The sequence below is a fragment of the Cardiocondyla obscurior genome, linkage group LG04, assembly GCF_019399895.1.
Source record: "Cardiocondyla obscurior isolate alpha-2009 linkage group LG04, Cobs3.1, whole genome shotgun sequence".
Classification (NCBI taxonomy): domain Eukaryota; kingdom Metazoa; phylum Arthropoda; class Insecta; order Hymenoptera; family Formicidae; genus Cardiocondyla; species Cardiocondyla obscurior.
This window is the reverse complement of record NC_091867.1, coordinates 1,394,600-1,413,382: the sequence shown is the minus strand read 5'-3', so window position 1 is coordinate 1,413,382 and position 18,783 is coordinate 1,394,600. Positions and strand designations below refer to the sequence as shown.

The window sequence follows — 18,783 nt, the reverse complement described above, 5'->3', positions numbered from 1 at the left end:
TGATGTATCTTGATGTATCTTGATGTATCGTCGATGAAACTTTTATTTAATTATTACTCCTCAAGGCGCTGACTCATCGAAGTGACCGTGAACTTAAACTTGAACTCCGGTAGAGAACAGTTATCCCCCCTTTACACATCCGTTCCCGACTACATTTAGGCGCGAAATGAGGGTAGCGCGGTCGTGATAACGGTACTTATGTTGGGGGGGGTAATTAATTGGCGCACTAGGGAAAAAACGTTCCCACCTATCAGGTGATAAGAGAAGGGTTGTAATTGGTCGGCATGGGGATGATACCGCGAGTGTCCAATGAGTGTGAAAAATTTTGTATTGCGACCCGTTTATTTTTACCGTTATGCGCACTTTTTTGGCGCCGTTCATTCCGCTGACAACAAACTTTTTGAAAAATAGCGGATGCAAAGCGTGCGCATGGTTTGTTTTAATATTCAAAAAAGAAAATAATTTAACCGGCTATGGACAATTTTTTCCCGCGAAGCATACTCGTAAAGGCAATTATTTAGACATTTGTCGGTATAAGAAAAAGAGAGTTCGCAGTTTTACAATAAGTTAATCCGTAGAAAGCGAGAGTGATAACTTGCAAAAAAGCCACTCAATTATTTCGACGATTATTGTGAATAAAAATTAGACATGTCGCTTCTCATCCGCGATATCGTAAAGTCAAATAGAGCTTTAGTGACCAGCACGCGCGAGTGATTTTCAGATACGCGGTGTAAAACGAACCCCGCTAATTAAATTATATGTAGAAATTTAATCCGCTCATTAACAATAAACGATCCGATCGATGGCGTTCGTTTTAATCAAGAAACGTGAGATTGAGTTATCGCATAATAGCTACGCGCATTAAAGCGCGTTTCACCGATACACATATCGGCAAAAATTCTAAATAAATTTATACTCGTTCGCAATCGAAATCTTTCTCTGTACGCGCCGAAATCTCTGACGGTCGGTCTAGTTGCGGAGCCTCGTGGGTGCGGACGCGTCGTTAATCGCTCCGCAATTACGCGTATTTAATTATAAAATCATTATAAAATCTTTATTTTACTGTTTAAGTTTATATTCTGCTCTCATCTATAACTCGGCGATGTTAGTGTTGAAGCGAATCTGTGATAACTGCAGGCGACGCCGCGAAAAGAGTAGGACAGTGTATAGTTCTGGCCTTTTCCTCTATCCGACGGCAAAGCGCTGAGCTCACGGACCTTCCACCTACTGCGCGTGGAAGCCGCGATTCCGAGTTGGTCTCTCTAATGCGGAGTATCGTACTACACATAACAGTACAATTTTATCCAGTTTTATCAGCGAGAAGGATAAAACAAGTTGTTTTTATGATTCATATTTTTACAATATTTTAACGTCGACTGATCAGCGTATTTTTTACCTGAACTTGTACATTTTTATTGAATGTAAGTTTATCAAGAGAGAAGATATTATTGTTTTTAATATCACTTTGATTTTGTTAATGTAGGAATCGCGTTTAGGTTAGCTTAAACTATTTCGATTTAACTAATAACTCTACGTTGAGTTATTATTTTTATCTTATTAAACATAATTTAATAATCTAAAGAAAAATTGAATTATAAGGTTAAACCTTTAAGTTTTTATTTTTTTTTCTAGCTAAATAATACAGAGCTGAATATTATAAGTTTTTAGAAGAAGAAATTTAATTAAACGTGTGTATATGTAAAAGAGGTAATTAAAGTAATAGCAAAAATTGTGTTTTAGAACAATGGTGACAGGACCAACAGAACATGGAATACAAGCTGATGTTATATTTGTCATTGAGGGAACTGCTGTCAATGGTGCATACCTCAATGATCTTAAAACCAATTATGTTATTCCAACATTAGAGTAAGTAAAAAACATTATATCTTTAAATTCTGTGAAAAAGAAAATTATTTGAGCACATAAAAAGAATAATTTCTAATAAAGCAAAGTTAGTTGAATAAAAATATCCAATATTGTAGCATAAGTATTAAATTAAAAAAAATGTTTTTGGTTTTCTTAGATATTTTAGTCAAGGTGGCATAGAAGATAGAGAATATGTATCAGAGGTATGTCTTTATTAAATATCTTTTTCTTATTTTATTATACAAAAATTAATTTCAATTTATTTTACTGCAATTGGAACTTGTACAGCAGAATAGCACAACATTATATGGAATAGTTGTTTATCATGCTGCTGATTGCTTACCATCTCCATGCACAGAAACTCTTGGACCTTATTCAAATCCCCATAAGCTCCTAATGGTCTTAGATAAGCTTGAGTAAGTACAACAAATATTTTTTGAAAATGCCTTTATCATAGATAAATTGACCTTTTTTTTATTTTAATATTAAATATTGTTGTTATTTATTGATTTATTTAATTAATATATACTTTTTTTTTTATTAGAATGGTTGGTGGAAAAGGAGAATCTTTTGCAAATATTGGTGAAGGTCTTGCCACGGGATTACAGTGTTTTGAAGATTTACAATTAAGACGAGAGCAAAATACAGCTTCACAAAAACATTGTATTTTGATATGTAATTCACCCCCATATCAAACTATGATTCAAGAAACTTACAAGTTTGCTGGTCATACTATCGAACAATTAGCTGCCATTTATCAAGAGGTGAATGGCCTAGAAGTTATAAATTCTTAATAAGGAATGAACTATACACGTATATATATATCTATATGTGTGTGTAATTTTTCAGAGAAATATTAACATCTCTATATTATCGCCAAGAAAAATTCCAGCTTTATATAAGCTATTTGAGAAAGCTGGCGGTGATTTACAATCCTCGCAAACAAAGAATTATGCTAAAGATCCGCGTCATTTGGTACTTTTGCGAAACTACAACTTAAAGGAGCGACCTGTTAGTCCTCAAATGGGTGGAAACGTTCACAATACCGCAGCTACTGCAGCGCAAATACCTCTGAGCCCATTGCAAAGCAATGATAGTCCTAACACTAATCAAGTGCAACAGAATATCGCCCCGCCGAATCAACAACAGGGTCCTCCTTTCAGAAATCAAGCTCCTCAAAATATCACCAACGTACATCAAACCGTAACGCCGTCCATGGCAGCACCGATGAATGCCGCGCGGCAACCTTACAATCCTCAGATAGCTGCACCACCAAATTATCATCCACCAGGAGTAAACCTAGGTACTAGGCCGAGATGGATGCGACCACCGTTCATAGCACCGGGTGCGACCGCGTCTGCAAATACACAAGGTAGTGCGCTAATAGCACAATTAACACAACCGCCTTCATCATTGGGGCTCAACGTAGCTGCGTTTAGTCAACGATTAGATGGTAAAATAAATTTGCATCTTATTTTTTGTACTCATATATGTGTTTTAACATGCATAAACTGTGTAATATTCACTTCACAGTAGCTGGTAATAACGTTATGGCAACTAATCAACAACAACAGCAACAGCAACTTACACAGCAACAGCAGCAACTACGTTTAACAATGTTACAACAACAAAATGTCCAGCAGGCTACCATGTCTATGGCCGCTCAACCAACTCACAGTCAACCGGGCTCGCAACTTACTTCGTCTTGTATTACCCAGTCTGTACCTACTCAAGTGCCACAAACCGTTACAGCTTCGCAGCAAGCACCGGTTTCCGTATCTTCTATTACGCAACAAATCACGCATTCTCAAGCACAAGTAATCAAATTATATAAAAATTATATAAAAATACACAATTTATATTTTGTAAACTTCCTATTTAAATTATAAGGTAATAATTCTATAAAATATATATTGAAATAAATAGATATGTTAGCTTAATTTGTATTTTTTTAGGGCAATGTATCCACTGGTACTGTACAAAATCAACAACTCGTACCACGCGAACGTCAAAATATTTGGCAGGGTATTGTAGAATGGATTGAAAAAGCCAAAAATCCAACAGATGCGCAAAAACAGACGAGACACGTACCGTGTCAGGTTTCAGCTAATGCAAAAGATGGAGATCCAGAATTGTAAATTGCCATTTCTCATTTTATCGATAATCTTCCTGTTTTATTTATTTATTATTTTTAATTTAACATTTATTTTTCAGGAAAGCAGATACATGGCCACCAAAATTGATTATGCAATTAATGCCAAAACAATTAATAGGAAGTATTGGTGGCAGCTATCTGAAAAATTCTAAATCCGTGGTGTTTCACCCTACGCCGTGTGAAGCATTGGAATCTTTAACAAAAATGATGACTGCTGGATTTGTAAGTATATTTATTATATGTACTGTGAATAAATTTATGTATTTTTATTTTGTTCATAAAAATGCATATAATATTGTTACACTCTCGCCTGGAGGATGATATATTTACGATAATATTTCTAAAATATTTAAAATGTAAGATATATAATAGATATACAATTTCAGGCAGGTTGTGTTCACTTCACTTCTGCATCATCATCAAGTCCAGCTTGTGAAATAAAAGTTCTTATACTTTTGTATACTGCAGACAAGAAAACATACCTAGGCTTTATTCCAAATGATCAAACAGCTTTTGTAGATCGTCTCCGTAAGGTTATACAGCAGCAGAAAACATCTCAAAATGCTTCTGTAAGACAGGTAAAGAATATATTATTACTCTTATATGAATCAACTTCTACATGAATTCACAAATAAATTAAAAAGTAAAAAAAGATATAATATAATAAATTTTTTTTAAGGCCAATCCTGGACCAGGCAATACAATTTCTGCACCTATGCCTACTACAGGTACACAAGGGGGTATTCTTATGTCCCAAACGAATACCATGGCAATGGGAGGTGGCCAAATAACACAGAATGTTGTGTCTAGTGCACCTCAACAAACTTTAACTTCGACTAGCGGTCCACAAACGCAAATGAATATGCAGGTATGCACAAATTTGTAGATATTTTTATGAAATAGAATATATATTGTTACATTCCGACGCTCGGTCACAATAAAATAAGCTAAATATTTGGCATATTTTACATTACAGAATAGCGGAATCAGTGGTCCACAAGCAAATGCTGGTGGTGGAGGTATGATTGGTCAACAACGACCTCAATTTGATGATTTAGAAATGGCTAGACATCAAAATTTGTTAAAAATTCAACAACTGAGACAAACGTTAGAAGCTGCACAACAACAAGAAGCGCAATATAAATCTCAGTTGGAAGTAAATGTAAGTATATATTTTTAATCGAAATAATTTTCGAATATTCAGAAATTCTTATAAAATTTTTATATATTTTTGTTTAGATTCAACAAAATTTAGAAGTAGCACAACAGCAAGAAATGCAGTACAAACAACAACTTGAGGTGAACTAACCCTTAAATAAATATACTCTTTATATAAGAGGGATTTTTAATTATTTTCGGATGCACAGGCACAACAAGCACAGAGAGGTATTAATCCAGCAGCTATAGCTAATCAACAGGCGAATTCTCAAAGGTTGATGCGTCCAGTTTCTACAAATAATCTTGGTCTTCGACATTTATTGCAACAGGTGAGAACTTAAGAAAACTTTAAAAAAATAGAGCTTTTTTTTGACAATTATTTTTTTACAATTTTTTTACAATTATATTTAGAACAAGTATCTTGTGCAATACGGACTGTTATATACGTTTTTATAGCCACAACCCCAATATAGCGTTCGACAAGTGTCGTTTGGAGTGCAACAGCAAATGATAGGTCCAAGGGGACAGATAACAACGAGACCTATGGCACCTGGCAATACACAAAATCAGCAGTTTGAGGATGTATCGAATTATGATTTCCTCGGTTAAATGTCATAATTAAACGTCTTTTTATATTTATTTTATTCACATATGTACGAGTGTGTTTGCACGCATACACTAGCGTGTAAAAGGATGCACGAGAGTATAACGATTTTAACTTTATATATTTGTGAGGGTATTTGTACTTGTACATACGGAACAACACATGTGTCAAATACATACGATTCGTAATAATATAAAATATTAAATTAAAAAGATATACATCTGGTTTATTCAGTTTGTTAAATTCTTAATAATTTTTAGATTATTAGTATGAGCTGATGCACTTATTTAAACTTTAATTACATAATTAGAAATTTTTTAACTCATTAATTTTTATTTGAAGACAAACTTCGAGTTAATAGCCGATTAATTTTCTTTTAATTCATTATATATTCTTAGAATGTTTTAATTACAATACTATTTAAGATTATCAGCTTGTTATTAGTAAGATTTCGAATAAATGTAAGGCATATGACAAATAAAAACGCGCGCTCTGTAATTTCTGGTTTTTATAAATAAAAAATGATAGGTAACATATCCTGAAAAATCTTGATCATACATAAATGATTATCATTTAGATATACTACTGATGTCTATCGTGTGATCGTCTGAACATTTGATTATAGGCGCGTTGACTCGTACTACTTGCTCGAATTATCGGTGGTGGCTCGATAAATTTCTCACTCCGATCGTGCCACCAATTTACTTCGAATACTCGGCACCGCGAACCCCTGGGATTAACGAATTTATTATCTCGTTTATTTTTAATTTCTCGGTCACTTATATAAGTGCATAATTAAATTACCGTTTTTATTTAATCGCAATTAAAAATTAAATATTATTTATTCGATTGTTAATGTATTTTTTAATAACAGTTTATTATATGAAAAGTGTTTAGTAATTCGAAATCGAAAATTTTCTTCTCAAATATGTATTTTGTTACTAAGAATTCACAGCATCCTTATCATAAAAATACAATTAGATTAAAGCATACTTCACAATTCTGTCTAGTTTAATCACAATAATTTCGAGACTATTACTTTTTGTATTATATAATTATATTATTTTCAGGTTAGTCTCGATCAAATCAATAAGATGGACAAATCATCAGCTTATATTAAAAATATAATTGTTTATATCGCCAAAGAAACAAAGTCTGTAAAATATAAAGATACATGTATCACATATTTGTACAATTTTTAACACAGCACACCTGGCGATATAATAAACGTAATAAAGAAAGTGAAAGAAAGTATTTACAAATATGCAAGACGTACGTTTTTTTAAACGTCTAAGTGTATCGAGACAATGTGTCGACCAGGCACCATCACCAAGCCTAAAACTCTTGCTTCTGTATGCTCTGTGGACAGATATTCGGTGCAGGAGCCCAAAATAACATTGGCGTCACGATCCGTGCAGAGGAACGCTCCTCTCAAAACCCTTCCGTCAGTCATTTCAATACGCAAATGTCGATTCAACCAGCTCCTGAGTTTCTGCTTGGCTGGCGATTCCTCAGATGTGACTGCTTGCTGGAAAATTATACAAAAATACGGCCCTTTAGTGTATAGCATTACTGTAATTTTGTTCTAGTAATCGAAGCTATCAACAAAACATTGCATTGTAGAACATAACCCTTGCGAGCGATAAAGATTAAAGATTTAAAATTGTATTACAGAAAAAAAAAAAAAAAACCCGGCTACCGCAAAATGACAGATCGTGGTGAAGAATTAGAGAAACGTTGGATAACTGAGAAATAATGTTTCTACATTTCCTTGCTCCTTACATCCTCATTTCCGTGCTCGTTGTTCACGACGTTGCTTAAGTTGTGCACAGTCTCCTTCACACTCGCGCTCATCCCGGTTACTGCCGTTCACGAACGGCAGGATAAGCCTGAGACGAAAATGTGAGCAATCTGGCACTATCAATGTTACGATTCGGCTGACGCGCGGTGTCAGGTGTAACTCGAGTTTGTTTGCATTTTCTCCTTTCATCGATGGTACTTGTCGTTCCTTGCGCCACCTAGTGCACTGCCAGCACGCTTTGAGTAAGCTGGAGTAAACCCAACGCAACGAGCTACCGGTTCGGAGTATTTTCTCGTCCGTAAAATTATTACTGATAACCAACGTAACGTTAATAATAAACCGAATTGATGATTATAAAACCTATTACTGCCGTTCATTGAAATGGAGGCTGATCAATTTGAAACTATTGATGAAAGGTACAAGCATTTTTTTTTTTTTAAATACGATCTGTTATTTATCATTTAGGGCCAATTGTTCCAACTTGTAAGTAACTTTACCGAATTGGCGTATAATATTATGTATTTTTATTAATTTAAAATGAGAGATGAAGAAAAATACATGTTTACCTGATATATAAAGTTATCAGGAAGTTAAAGCAATTGGCTCTTAGGCCAGGCTGTTCACACTTTCTGATAAATTTATTTATTAGGTAAACATGTGTCTTTAACTATTTAAACAGAAAGGTAAAGACAGACGTATGTTTACCTGATAGACAAATTCACCAGCAAGCTGGAGCAACTTGTCTTACTACATCTAGTTGGACTTTCTCTTCTCAACGACAAGATCACCTTTATATTATAGCACAGATGAGCATATAGGGAGCGATGAAACTGTCGGGGTGGTTCTAGAAGAAGCAGAGATAGTGGATTGCGACGCTGATGTAGAAGTAGAAGATGATAATGTACAGTATCACCTGTATGCACTAAACAGGGATGATAACACTGTTAACACTGTGGCATACAAAGTTATGCATGTTCGTAACAATGACAGAGAAGAAAATGAACTTTCGGTAGCCACCCCTGTAAATACCTCTGTCCAAGTTTTAACTTCGTCATTAAATGGACAATTGTATGTACTCAGTAATAGCAATGACGCTGTAACTTCAGAATCTGCTAGAGTAGTACCTAGTGTAGCCAAACTGCAAATAGAAGCAGCACAGAGTATAGTTAACACTGTAAAAAAGGTAGGATATTATCGATATTATCGATATATTTATATATTGTTTTTTTTTTATTAAGAGTAAATTTTATATTTAGAGAGATGAAAGGCGAAGAGTGACACACAATGAAGTTGAAAGACGTAGACGGGACAAAATTAGCAACTGGATTTCCAAACTAGCAAAACTTTTATCGGAGTGTGAGCAGGATGTGAATAAAGAGAAAGATGTAAAACCGAATTTAGAACCGCAAGTATGACATTTGCAAAATCTTGAATTGACTTTTGTTTTGTAGTAATTTTTATTTTATATTATAAAGAAATAATTTATATTGTTTAATGGTGATGATTTATTTACAGAGCAAAGGTGGTATACTAGCGCGGGCATACGAATACATTATAGAATTAAAAGATACTTCAGACAAATTAACTCAAACCTTGCAAGAGAAGTCACAATTGCGCGACGAAGTGAAAAATCTCCGAGAAGCTGTAAATCAATTGAGAGACGAAAATTCACAATTGAAAGCTCAACTCTCAAAGCAGGAAAATATTTGTATAATTGGTATTTAATCCTTATAAGAATCTGTATAAGAATTAGTATGCTTCAATGTTTGTATGTTACATTAGTGATGTAATGGTTTTATAAAAAATGAAATAAGAATATGAAGAATTCATATGGACAAAGCATAATAGTTATAAAATGTTTATTTACATATATGTAACTTGGCATATATATATTCTTATTTGGAAAACAATGACAATCATATTGTATAATATGTTTTATTGTACATATCATAAACAATAATTGTAAGATAAAGTTAAATTTCGCAATGACGAATTATCATCAAAATGATTAAATTAAAGAGATATACAAATATACAAAATAATATCACCGTTTAATCAATAATTAACTATACCAACATCAGATATATTGCTTAACAATAGATTTCACTTAGTCGCTACAAAATCCGTTGAAGTTATCTCTAATGAGAGATTAGATCTACGATATTTACACTTACAAAATACGTCTATACGTATAGAAAACAACGATATCATGTAAGATAATTTCGCTACAGAAAAAAAAAAATACTCTACTTCGTCAGCGCATAAGAGTACCGATATCAAATTTCAAGAAAAATATAATTGCGCTTTTAAATGTATCATGTATGTAGCAGCCTAAATTATAACAACAGTGCTTAGTTTAATACTTGTTATTTCGAAGCACATTTCTTCGAATATTATGCAGATCTTGTCTGTATGATGGTTTTCGGAAAAAAAAAAAAAAAAAAAAAAAAGAGGAAAGAGAAAGTAGTGTTCTCCGAGGTATAAATTAATCTGCATGTTGAGATTACGTTGGATATGTAATGTAATTCGCCTGGCAATACGTGAGAGCTAGTAAATTCGAGATGCAAATTTTCGCGGATCTCGATTCATCTCTTCATTGTAAGAGTGCATGTGCCGTTTCGTGAATTGCGTGAAAAGTTGTGCTTACCTATGTATTACATAATACCGTGTCCTGCAGACAACGTGAATATCGTTAAGAGATGCCTGTTAAAGTTATTTAGAAGACATTCCCTCGAGGGATGCTTTTTAGACTTCCATGTTCGGGATCTTCCCGTTTCTTACCCTTAGTAACAATTTTTTCTTCCTTACACTTTACGTTGGCCATTAAAGCAGTTTGTGTATAACAGCGATACTTACTAAAAGAATCACATTCCAACTAATGAGTCATTTCTCCTATAAAAATAACTCTGAAATGAGTTGGGTCCAGCAACAAATTGCGCCTCTCTTAAGTCTAAACATCAACAGGTTAATGATCTCTCTCTGTACAGTAGGAATCTTGATCCATTCTTTTATCATTATATTGTCCTTGTCATAGATAGTAAATTACGTCAGGAAATAAGTAAAAATATATCTTTCTATGTTATACAAAAAGGGATGACGCGTAGCTCCGTGTTAACGCGGATGATTAATATAATCCTAAGGTCCTGGGTTCTACCTTGACCCTCATCCCGCGTATTTTCCGTGTCGAAAGGAGGCACAATGGACTCTGAGTGCCGCTGGGTAGATCTTCGATTGAGGACCACCCCCTTCAAACTTATTGTTAATTAGTTATTATAATTATTATTATGTTATATGAGCGTAAATATCGCTTCGCTTAAACTTGTATATTACATCCTTTTAAACGTAAATGTTAATAAAATAAAATAGTTGCGTTTGTCCCTCGTGTGTGCATGTATGTAAATAAAGATAGAATCGAAATTACACCAGTCTTTTTTCTATTAAAAATTAAACAGTTTTAACGAACAAAGAAATATTTCTTCAAACTTATTGGCAGTGTTAGAAACTTTCAAGATTCATAATTAATGCTACACAGGCCGAGTAGTTGTGCGAGTAACTTTCACCAGTAACCGGCCTTTTCTACAATAATTGACGAGAAATAAGTTATTCGGTGTTACTTAATGAAACTCATAAAATATTTTAAAAATAAAAATAAAAAGATAATTAACATTCGACACACAAATGACGCCAATGTGGCGTCACCGGTCATTAAAGTGTTCAATGTTCATTATCATCAATGTGAATTCACTTTAATTCCGATTCAGCTTACTTTCTATCTTTTTCCAATTTTAAGGAAAAGATACTGATGGAAATAGCCATATATAAATTGCTAAAACTGTAAGATCGAACATTTTGTGAAGGGACCGCATAGGTAATGCACATATTATTAACATAGAGATTCGTCTGCTGGCTGACAAATATTTTTCTCGTTGTTAAATCGTCATATGTCTTTCAGTACAAGAGTAAAAAAAACTTGGGAGAGATCTTCTCCTTTTTCCTCTTTCATTCTTTCATTTTTTCACTTTTTAATCTTCTTTCTTCTTTAAAGCTTTGCACTTCCTATCGCAGTAAGATAAGAAGGCATGATATGCGAATATTTACATGTCTTTTTTAATCATTCTTTTTTTCGCCTGTAATAAGTAATATTGCTACTGCATTGTGTATGTTTCGCATAAACATTCGCGTTCATCCATCCATCGTTACGTTTCACCCTCTCGTCTTTCTGCTTTTCTGTCGTTCGAAACTCTTGTACACACTACTACAAATATTACGATGCGAAATAACGAACATTAGTTTAAGCAGTGAGAGTTACCTTACTTGTATAGCTCGCTAGAGATTTTTTTTTCTACGAAATACGTTTAATCTACGTTTTCGTTGAGAGAAAAGTGATGTGCGGAATCGGCCGTTTAAAATTTCCTCACAAATCTAATCGATACAAAATTTCATGATTAAATTTGCTAAATAGTTACACAGATAGAACTGTGCACGTTAGTTATCGTTGCACATAAAATTCATCGACAAAATAATTTTCGAAACAACGATAATAAAAATTAATGGATTAAAATGAAATATTCGACCAACAAATTTTAATTCAATTCAGATCATTTTTAATCGATCCCGTCGCATTTCTCTCTCAAGATTACAACCTTAAGGTTCCCTCTCCAGGAAGTATCTTGGTTGTCAGTCTTTCAATTATCGTAAAAATACAGCCGTGTAACGTACCATGTCACCTTTTCACCTAAAAAGCGATTGCGCGTATAACAATATGTCATATATACATATATATATGTATCATGTTTCGTCGGCATTCATCAAGAATTCACGACGAAAGAATGACTAGTACTTTCTCTTTAGTACTTCAGAAGCCCGCTATTGACTTTATACATTTATCATCATCTACTTCTCTAAATGTTTCTATTTCCCTAATCTACTCTCGTATTCATTACGATTAACAATAATTTTTAACGTCAAATATCTACAAGATTGGTTATATAACTCTTTCAGCTTGTAACAAATAGTTTTCTTCTTCGAAACGTTTTCTTTTTGGACAGTGCTTTTCAGACTGAGCACGTAACGTTGTAACGTCACGTTGCGGATGATCGAACATTGTTTTAAGATCTAAAGGTTAGGCGAGCAACGAGCAAAAACTCACTAAATTCTGATTAAGCATAACAAGTGACCATCGTTTGCAAATATCGAAATCGGTCAATAGAAACGTCGGCCTTCGTGAGGCCGTGAATAAGAGATCCTTGGACGCTTCTTTCGTTTATGGATCTCGTTTTTCATAAACGATGATCGAAATCGGTCGTTAAAATTGATAGCGTTTACCTTCCTTGGTTTATAAGCGGAGGTATACTTGAAGAGAAAATCTACTTATAAACTATCTAAACACCTTCGTGCCGTACATATGACGAGACGCTGTTCATCCTTCACGCTATGAAATCCTCTTAGCGATAATGACGGTTTATTCATCGGTGTGTAGAGTGTAACTTCCACCAGTGGCAAAATGATAAGCATATCGATTAACAATGATATTTCTAAATGTCTTCTCATAAAGATTTTCAAGTTTTGACGCGACCATTATCGAGGTGTTACACATAAGGATTTCAATAGGATGACGCAGCACCTTTAGTCACAGAATTACAGATCAATATACGGTACGAAGGTAGGCCTGTCTCAGGACGGTTGTAGCCGCACATTTTTTTTGTTGCTACCGAACGTGAACCAGGTTCCGACCTTTCGTCCCAACGAATTTGTTGTGCCGACCATCGTCGTGGGCATCTCATAGGTCGATTCCCTTTTATAAGTTTTATCTGCAACATCGTAAAGTTAATGGAAAATAAAAACAGCTGTCAAAAAACCTAAATGAATTAAAACTAAACCAGTTATTGTATAATAAAAACTAGCGGAAAATACATTTTATTGTATGACACGACTATAAATATCAAAGTGGTAAATACTTACTGCGAGGTTTGATCGGTGGCCTGTTCTGCTGCCTGCTAGCGGCAAGCCTGGCGAGCTGCCTAGCCGCCGCTGGAAACTCCAATCCTTCACTTCTGTCTTGATTTACCATTCTTCGTTCCTCGGCCATTGCCGTTAACCACCGTCGTTTCTCCTCCGCTGTGCGGCAACAGAAAAGCAACCACTTGTCTCGGACGCAGCTGTATATCTTTAGGCAATGCCTCACTGTTACTCCCGATTGAAGATCTGTGGAGAAAATTGATCATTAATTTAATTTATCTTTTAACAATTTATTTAATTATTTATTAATGTTCACGATACTATATATAAAATGGAATTTTGCATAAAAATTTATATAAAATTATCAAATTAATAAGTCATTACTGTTTTATAAAGAAAAAAGCACATTCTGAATTAACAATTTTTTTTTTTTTAATATCACGGTATTAAATATTACCTTTTCCGTCAGGCACATCGATGACCTCGCTAGTATCAAGATAAATACGACCTTTGTAAACGTAAGTGTGACGCTTGAGAATGTCTTTTTTGCAATAGACAAGCTGATGATCGAAGAGAAACAATGTGATGTTGTTCGTCCACATGCCGCTTTTCACTCTCATTGCATCACCTTGATAAATAAGTTGCGACGAAACTTCTATGAGATCCTCACCCTGCGACCGATTGTCGTCGATATTAAATGCATTTCAGGATAATTGTTTTGAATAAAGCTCGTACTATGAGGGTAATCGGCATTCGTGAGATCATTTAAAATGCGCATTTTAAAAATATCTCGTTTTTATCTTATTTTATTCACAACTGCGAAAAGTGACGTACCTCCCAACCTTCTACGCGCATTTGCCAGGCGGCTAATTTTTCTAGACTCTCCATCCGCCTTTTTCTCTCATTGATCAGCACTGCAACGTCCCTCATCGCTTCCAAGGCCTCTTGAATCTTGTGGTAATCTGGATGATCGGACTTGGTGTATTTCAGTAACTCTGCCAATTGAAGGGGGTATTTACATATTCGTTGGATGGGTGTTAATAAATATCCGTCCAAGGGGATCTCCATGAGACCTCTCATCAGTCGACAGGCCTCGAAAAATTTGCTATAACGATTGTGCTGGTAGAGCTCCTGCAGCGTCGCTGTGGCCATTGGATGACTGTTACAATATTCGGAGTACATACGAAAGCCCGCTTTCTGAAAAAATCAATACGTTTTTTTTTTTCTTAAACTTTATTTAAATGCATTAATAAAAGTTTTCAAATTTTTTTTTAATGTTTAACATATAGCTGAAGAAAGTTGAGATAAGTAGAAATATAGAAACGTAACTATTCGTGACGTTAATCATTTGTATGCATAGAATTATCAACGAGGAAGAAAGAACGTCAACTCGATAATATCACTAACATGATTGAGGAAGCACTCGCCGACGCAGCTTTTGTACGGCGCGTTCCAGTCAATACGGTCTTCGAGATCCTTTAGAAACTCAGACTGAAAGTTCAACAGGTCCTCAAGATTGATAAAAATTGTTTCAATTTGCTCCTCGGTGAACATGTCCGTGCGTCTACGGCATTCCGCGATGTAACCCTCAGCCACGTCGCGTAAAATCTTAACAAAATCGCGTTCGGTGTGGACAAGCTCGCGAACCACGCTGGCTCTCACTTGTTCATTTGATAGCAGAGAGACGCTTGTCCGCCTTCTGAGCTGATTACTCGCGGATCTTCCCGAGGCCATTGCTGCAAGACAATCTTCCACTGTATCTTCTTGACTCACGCGCAGCTAAAAACATATTTATTATATCAATCTGTGACTAATTTACTAAAAATTCGATAAATAACATAGTCACAAATAATTTTTTTTCTTTTTATAATTACCACTTTCTGCCAAATTTTATATAATAATTTGTTGAAAGGTATAAAAATTCTTTGAGAATATTTACCCTGACAAAAGCGGCTGGAAACCACCCGTGCTCTCCTCTACAACTGCCCCACCACCAATCTCTGTCGAGAGTATCAAGGACATCGATCACGTCCCCGGCACGGAAGGCCAGCTCTTCCGGCTCCATTGCTACATGGTCCCAAACAGCTTCGGCCAGCATAACAATTTCCTCATCCATCGTCTGTTCAAATGATTTTTTTTTATCCGTCAAAGAAGCGATCGAAGATTCGGAGTCAGACATCATTTCGTCGTCCTCCGATGTTCCGGCTCTCACATCCTGCTCGTCCTCCGACAGCACATTGCCACCAGGTAATCTCGCGCCTATTTTTTTCACAAAAAAAATTTCTTTATATTAATAAAAAAAAGGATATTTTTGCACAAATTGCCCATTAAATATTGATTCAAATATTAAACCAAGTGTAAAAAGATAAACAAAAATCAATCAGCAAGGCGTATATAATTCCTGCGCGAAATTACGCAGAAAATGCTGATAATCTAACAAAAGGATATAAATTAGATCGCTTGAGAAATATGTGTCAGCTTAATTCTTCCATACAATAGTTTCGGTAAAATAATTGATTGCTACAAAGCGTCCCACAACGTAAACGACTCTTGCTTCACGTTTGTCGGAGAAATCCCTCTGGAAGTTATTGGGGTAACAAGTACATCAGACCTCAGGCCAAAAACCGTCCACCGTGTACAGCTCCCGACGTGGCCGAAAAAAGAATGAAATAGTACTTTTCATGATATTCCTCGAGAGAAGCTGGCCAAGCTCGCCGGAGTTATCTGCCTTCCAAGTATTCAGTTAACTATCTATGTGCAAATTTCATTTTTCAATTGATCGCACTCTCGGGAAGGAGAGACGGCGAAAGCGCGAAGTGCTCCGGCGAACCAGGCTCTTTGCTATTATCGCAAAACAAAAGCGTTTCCACACGAAGCAACGTTTTTACAGGGATCAGACGGAACACGATTATTACACTTCCCCATTATCCTTCCTTTCTTTTTCGTGAGGGTGCATTCGATATAGCAATACGATGTAAACGTTTCAACAGTGTTTTTACAAGGTGTGCATGCAGAATACTCTTCACGATGATGTCTAGAGACAGAGAGTGAGAGAAAGATAGAGAGAGGAAGGGAGAAAGAGAGAGAAAGAGAATTGGCGGTCTCTGCGGTATACGGTGCACTAGATATCATCGAGGGTTTTCTACTAGCGTATGAATTCTATCTACCTAGCAAACGTGTGCCGACATGAATCTCTCCGGCAATTCCAGTTACCGCACAAGAATATCTGTCTTTGTCAGTAAAAGTACTGCTAAAAATTTTGCTTTCTATATCGTTTCTTTGCGTATCTCTTTTTTTTTTTTTTGCTAATATTATTTTATATTACCAGGAATCCCGAGATCAAGTCCGAAGAGTATGAAAATCTTAGGATTACAAATCTTCCGTGTGATTAAAAATGATCCGACTGTAACTCTTATCCGCAACGATTAAAAGAGAGACGTGCGGCCTTGTCTTTTACAGTTATAAAAGAGTGACCCAGTCCACACGCGTGCTTGGTAGATAAGATGACAAGAACGTGATCTACGTCAGAGAGCTCCAAGTCTATCTGAAATTAAGAGACGTTTCAGAAACAAATACGATAACCTTGCTTACCTCCGGTTTTGGCGCGCATTAGTGGTGAGAGCTGATTGATTCCCAGTGGCTGGCTAAGCGATCGCCTCAAATTTGTCCGATAACTCCTCCCTTTCGCGTTACTAAAGAGCGCGAGAAAAAGAAAAAAATTCGTTAGTCCGGCATCAATTCGTCCCCGTACCGCGTTAACGTGCGGCGTATCGAGCGAGGGGGGATCGACAAAAGCGTGTACTCAGGTATTAAGCATATCGGTACAACATTCAGCAACAGATTACGGTATAGGTGGGTATAATATGTATATGCATATGTATATAATATATATATATATATATATATACATATATATATATAGAGTACAACACACGATAAGAGGTATGTATACATACACATGTATGTATGTATACGTATGTTACGCGTGGCGGATCAACTTTTACTGGAGGAAAGATTAAAAAGGTGATTTGTTATAATACCCGTCTACCTACCACTGGTCTCCCTCGATTTACTGGAAAGGTCCGAGAACAAAGAATTTTCAGAATTTTCCCAAGTTGTCACTTGTGTGTTTTTTTTTGGGGGGTTTGTCGATTCGAGATGTGGGATTGCAATTAATAAGTGTCGCGTTTGTAAAAGGAAGTCGGGCATGTAATTGATTTAAAAAGAAATAAGCAGCGAGCGAACGCATCAGGCTGTAGTAGGTACGGCCGTGCGGCTAAAAAGAGTGGAGTTAACAAGCGTTCGATATGTCTTTTTTCGTTTCGCAAAATGGTTTTCATTTCCTCTAACGCCTCGTCGATACTGCTAGCTTTTCATATTCGCAGAGAGTAAAAGATTATGCTCGCCTCGATTTGGAAAACCCAAGGGAACGTTGCCCAAAGAATATATCTCGCGAATGAATCACGCGTCTATTGCAATGTTACATGTACAAAAAAAATACAAAGATATTCCTTAATAGTTCTTAAAACTTTGGCTTGCAAAATTTATATTAATATTATAAATAAATAAACACTGATACTATTAAAAGAAAAAAAAAAATAGATCGCTGAATTAAAATTTTGTTTTCCCGTTGAATGTTTTTTTTTTATTCGAAGCTCTTTCAATCACCACGGGAGAAATTCAAGAATTTAAAGGCAACAGTCGCCTGGGTTTCTTCGGTCTTCGCAAAGAATCGACGTGATTCGTAAATGACGACGGTTTAATGAGGCGTACGCGACAAGGGTTGCTCAAACACGAGGCACGATTACAATAATTAAACGCACCTTCGAAGCGTAACGATATCATGGGAGGAGTGCCTCGGGCTGAGCCTGGGCGGTCTCGTCTTGATCGGCGACGGAGTCGACAGCATTCTGCGATAATTGTGGACGTATCCAGACCTCGTGTCCCACTGGAGCAGTCTCTGTCCTCCTAGGTCACTATTCGTGCGACGCACGTGATTGTGTCGCGACGTGCGATTCTGCAAATCCGCCTGGAACAGTCGAGCAGATTTTAATGAGGAACTGCAATTTATTTCTGCCACGTTAAACGCACGTATTGATTAACTCGTCGTTCTAACGATAAAAAGCACGATACTCATCAAGTTATTTTAGGATGCAGATGCAAATATTAAAGAATCAAAAATAATATTGTCTATGTGTTAATTATTGGTACATTACTATTCGTTTTTTATCAGCTATTATT

The 18,783-nt window shown here is 35.7% G+C and overlaps 4 protein-coding genes across 16 annotated transcripts in view; 2 read left to right on the top strand and 2 right to left on the bottom strand.

Moving 5' to 3' along the window:
• Window positions 1-1,266: 1,266 nt before the first annotated feature.
• On the top strand, window positions 1,267-6,319 carry LOC139101950 (mediator of RNA polymerase II transcription subunit 25-like). Of its 4 annotated transcripts, none has more exons than XM_070655494.1 (15): window positions 1,267-1,421; window positions 1,741-1,866; window positions 2,024-2,069; window positions 2,158-2,282; window positions 2,411-2,630; window positions 2,716-3,319; window positions 3,403-3,683; window positions 3,822-4,000; window positions 4,081-4,243; window positions 4,408-4,599; window positions 4,701-4,889; window positions 4,998-5,183; window positions 5,261-5,320; window positions 5,389-5,508; window positions 5,636-6,319. In XM_070655494.1, exons 2-15 carry the CDS (start codon window positions 1,745-1,747, stop codon window positions 5,786-5,788), a joined length of 2,640 nt encoding a protein of 879 aa, XP_070511595.1. In that variant the 5' UTR covers window positions 1,267-1,421; window positions 1,741-1,744; the 3' UTR covers window positions 5,789-6,319. The 4 variants fall into 4 exon arrangements, with proteins under 4 accessions (XP_070511595.1, XP_070511593.1, XP_070511594.1 ...); XM_070655492.1 differs by having other exon boundaries at window positions 3,400-3,683; XM_070655493.1 differs by having other exon boundaries at window positions 2,155-2,282.
• Window positions 4,466-7,790, bottom strand: LOC139101956 (N-alpha-acetyltransferase 38, NatC auxiliary subunit-like). Of its 4 annotated transcripts, none has more exons than XM_070655503.1 (3): window positions 7,566-7,790; window positions 7,060-7,311; window positions 4,466-4,588 (listed from the first exon to the last, which is right to left on the bottom strand). In XM_070655503.1, exons 1-2 carry the CDS (start codon window positions 7,635-7,637, stop codon window positions 7,066-7,068), a joined length of 318 nt encoding a protein of 105 aa, XP_070511604.1. In that variant the 5' UTR covers window positions 7,638-7,790; the 3' UTR covers window positions 4,466-4,588; window positions 7,060-7,065. The 4 variants fall into 4 exon arrangements, with proteins under 4 accessions (XP_070511604.1, XP_070511606.1, XP_070511603.1 ...); XM_070655505.1 differs by lacking the exon at window positions 4,466-4,588 and adding an exon at window positions 6,362-6,513; XM_070655502.1 differs by lacking the exon at window positions 4,466-4,588 and adding an exon at window positions 6,698-6,938.
• A 40-nt stretch (window positions 7,791-7,830) lies between these two features.
• LOC139101954 (upstream stimulatory factor 2) lies at window positions 7,831-9,423 on the top strand. Its single transcript, XM_070655499.1, has 4 exons — window positions 7,831-8,000; window positions 8,386-8,767; window positions 8,841-8,993; window positions 9,100-9,423. The coding sequence occupies exons 1-4, from the start codon at window positions 7,966-7,968 to the stop codon at window positions 9,307-9,309; spliced, it is 780 nt and encodes a 259-aa protein (XP_070511600.1). The 5' UTR covers window positions 7,831-7,965; the 3' UTR covers window positions 9,310-9,423.
• Window positions 9,424-9,815: 392 nt separating this feature from the next.
• The window catches only part of Rhogef3 (Rho guanine nucleotide exchange factor 3), a 79,804-nt gene continuing 70,836 nt past the window's right edge, over window positions 9,816-18,783 (bottom strand). For all 7 annotated transcript variants that reach the window (XM_070655483.1, XM_070655489.1, XM_070655485.1 and 4 more), the window contains 8 exons: window positions 18,366-18,571; window positions 17,134-17,234; window positions 15,482-15,801; window positions 14,950-15,321; window positions 14,377-14,739; window positions 14,000-14,213; window positions 13,546-13,788; window positions 9,816-13,394 (listed from right to left, as the gene is read on the bottom strand). In XM_070655483.1, the coding sequence (XP_070511584.1) occupies window positions 13,258-13,394; window positions 13,546-13,788; window positions 14,000-14,213; window positions 14,377-14,739; window positions 14,950-15,321; window positions 15,482-15,801; window positions 17,134-17,234; window positions 18,366-18,571 (1,956 nt within the window). In that variant the 3' untranslated portion in view covers window positions 9,816-13,257. The remainder of the gene's footprint in view (window positions 13,395-13,545; window positions 13,789-13,999; window positions 14,214-14,376; window positions 14,740-14,949; window positions 15,322-15,481; window positions 15,802-17,133; window positions 17,235-18,365; window positions 18,572-18,783) is intronic.

What these genes read in the sequence shown, in the direction of transcription:
- LOC139101950 (XM_070655491.1), top strand. Translation starts at nt 1,745, where the DNA reads ATGGTGACAGGACCAACAGAACATGGAATACAAGCTGATGTTATATTT. An exon ending in AAAATGCTTCTGTAAGACAG is followed by an intron (nt 4,600 to 4,700) that starts GTAAAGAATATA and finishes ATTTTTTTTAAG; the next exon opens with GCCAATCCTGGACCAGGCAA. An exon ending in AATCTCAGTTGGAAGTAAAT is followed by an intron (nt 5,184 to 5,260) that starts GTAAGTATATAT and finishes ATTTTTGTTTAG; the next exon opens with ATTCAACAAAATTTAGAAGT.
- LOC139101956 (XM_070655503.1), bottom strand. Translation starts at nt 7,637, where the DNA reads ATGAGCGCGAGTGTGAAGGAGACTGTGCACAACTTAAGCAACGTCGTG. An exon ending in ACGAGCACGGAAATGAGGAT is followed by an intron (nt 7,312 to 7,565) that starts GTAAGGAGCAAG and finishes ATAATTTTCCAG; the next exon opens with CAAGCAGTCACATCTGAGGA.
- LOC139101954 (XM_070655499.1), top strand. Translation starts at nt 7,966, where the DNA reads ATGGAGGCTGATCAATTTGAAACTATTGATGAAAG. An exon ending in TAGTTAACACTGTAAAAAAG is followed by an intron (nt 8,768 to 8,840) that starts GTAGGATATTAT and finishes TTTTATATTTAG; the next exon opens with AGAGATGAAAGGCGAAGAGT. An exon ending in AACCGAATTTAGAACCGCAA is followed by an intron (nt 8,994 to 9,099) that starts GTATGACATTTG and finishes ATTTATTTACAG; the next exon opens with AGCAAAGGTGGTATACTAGC.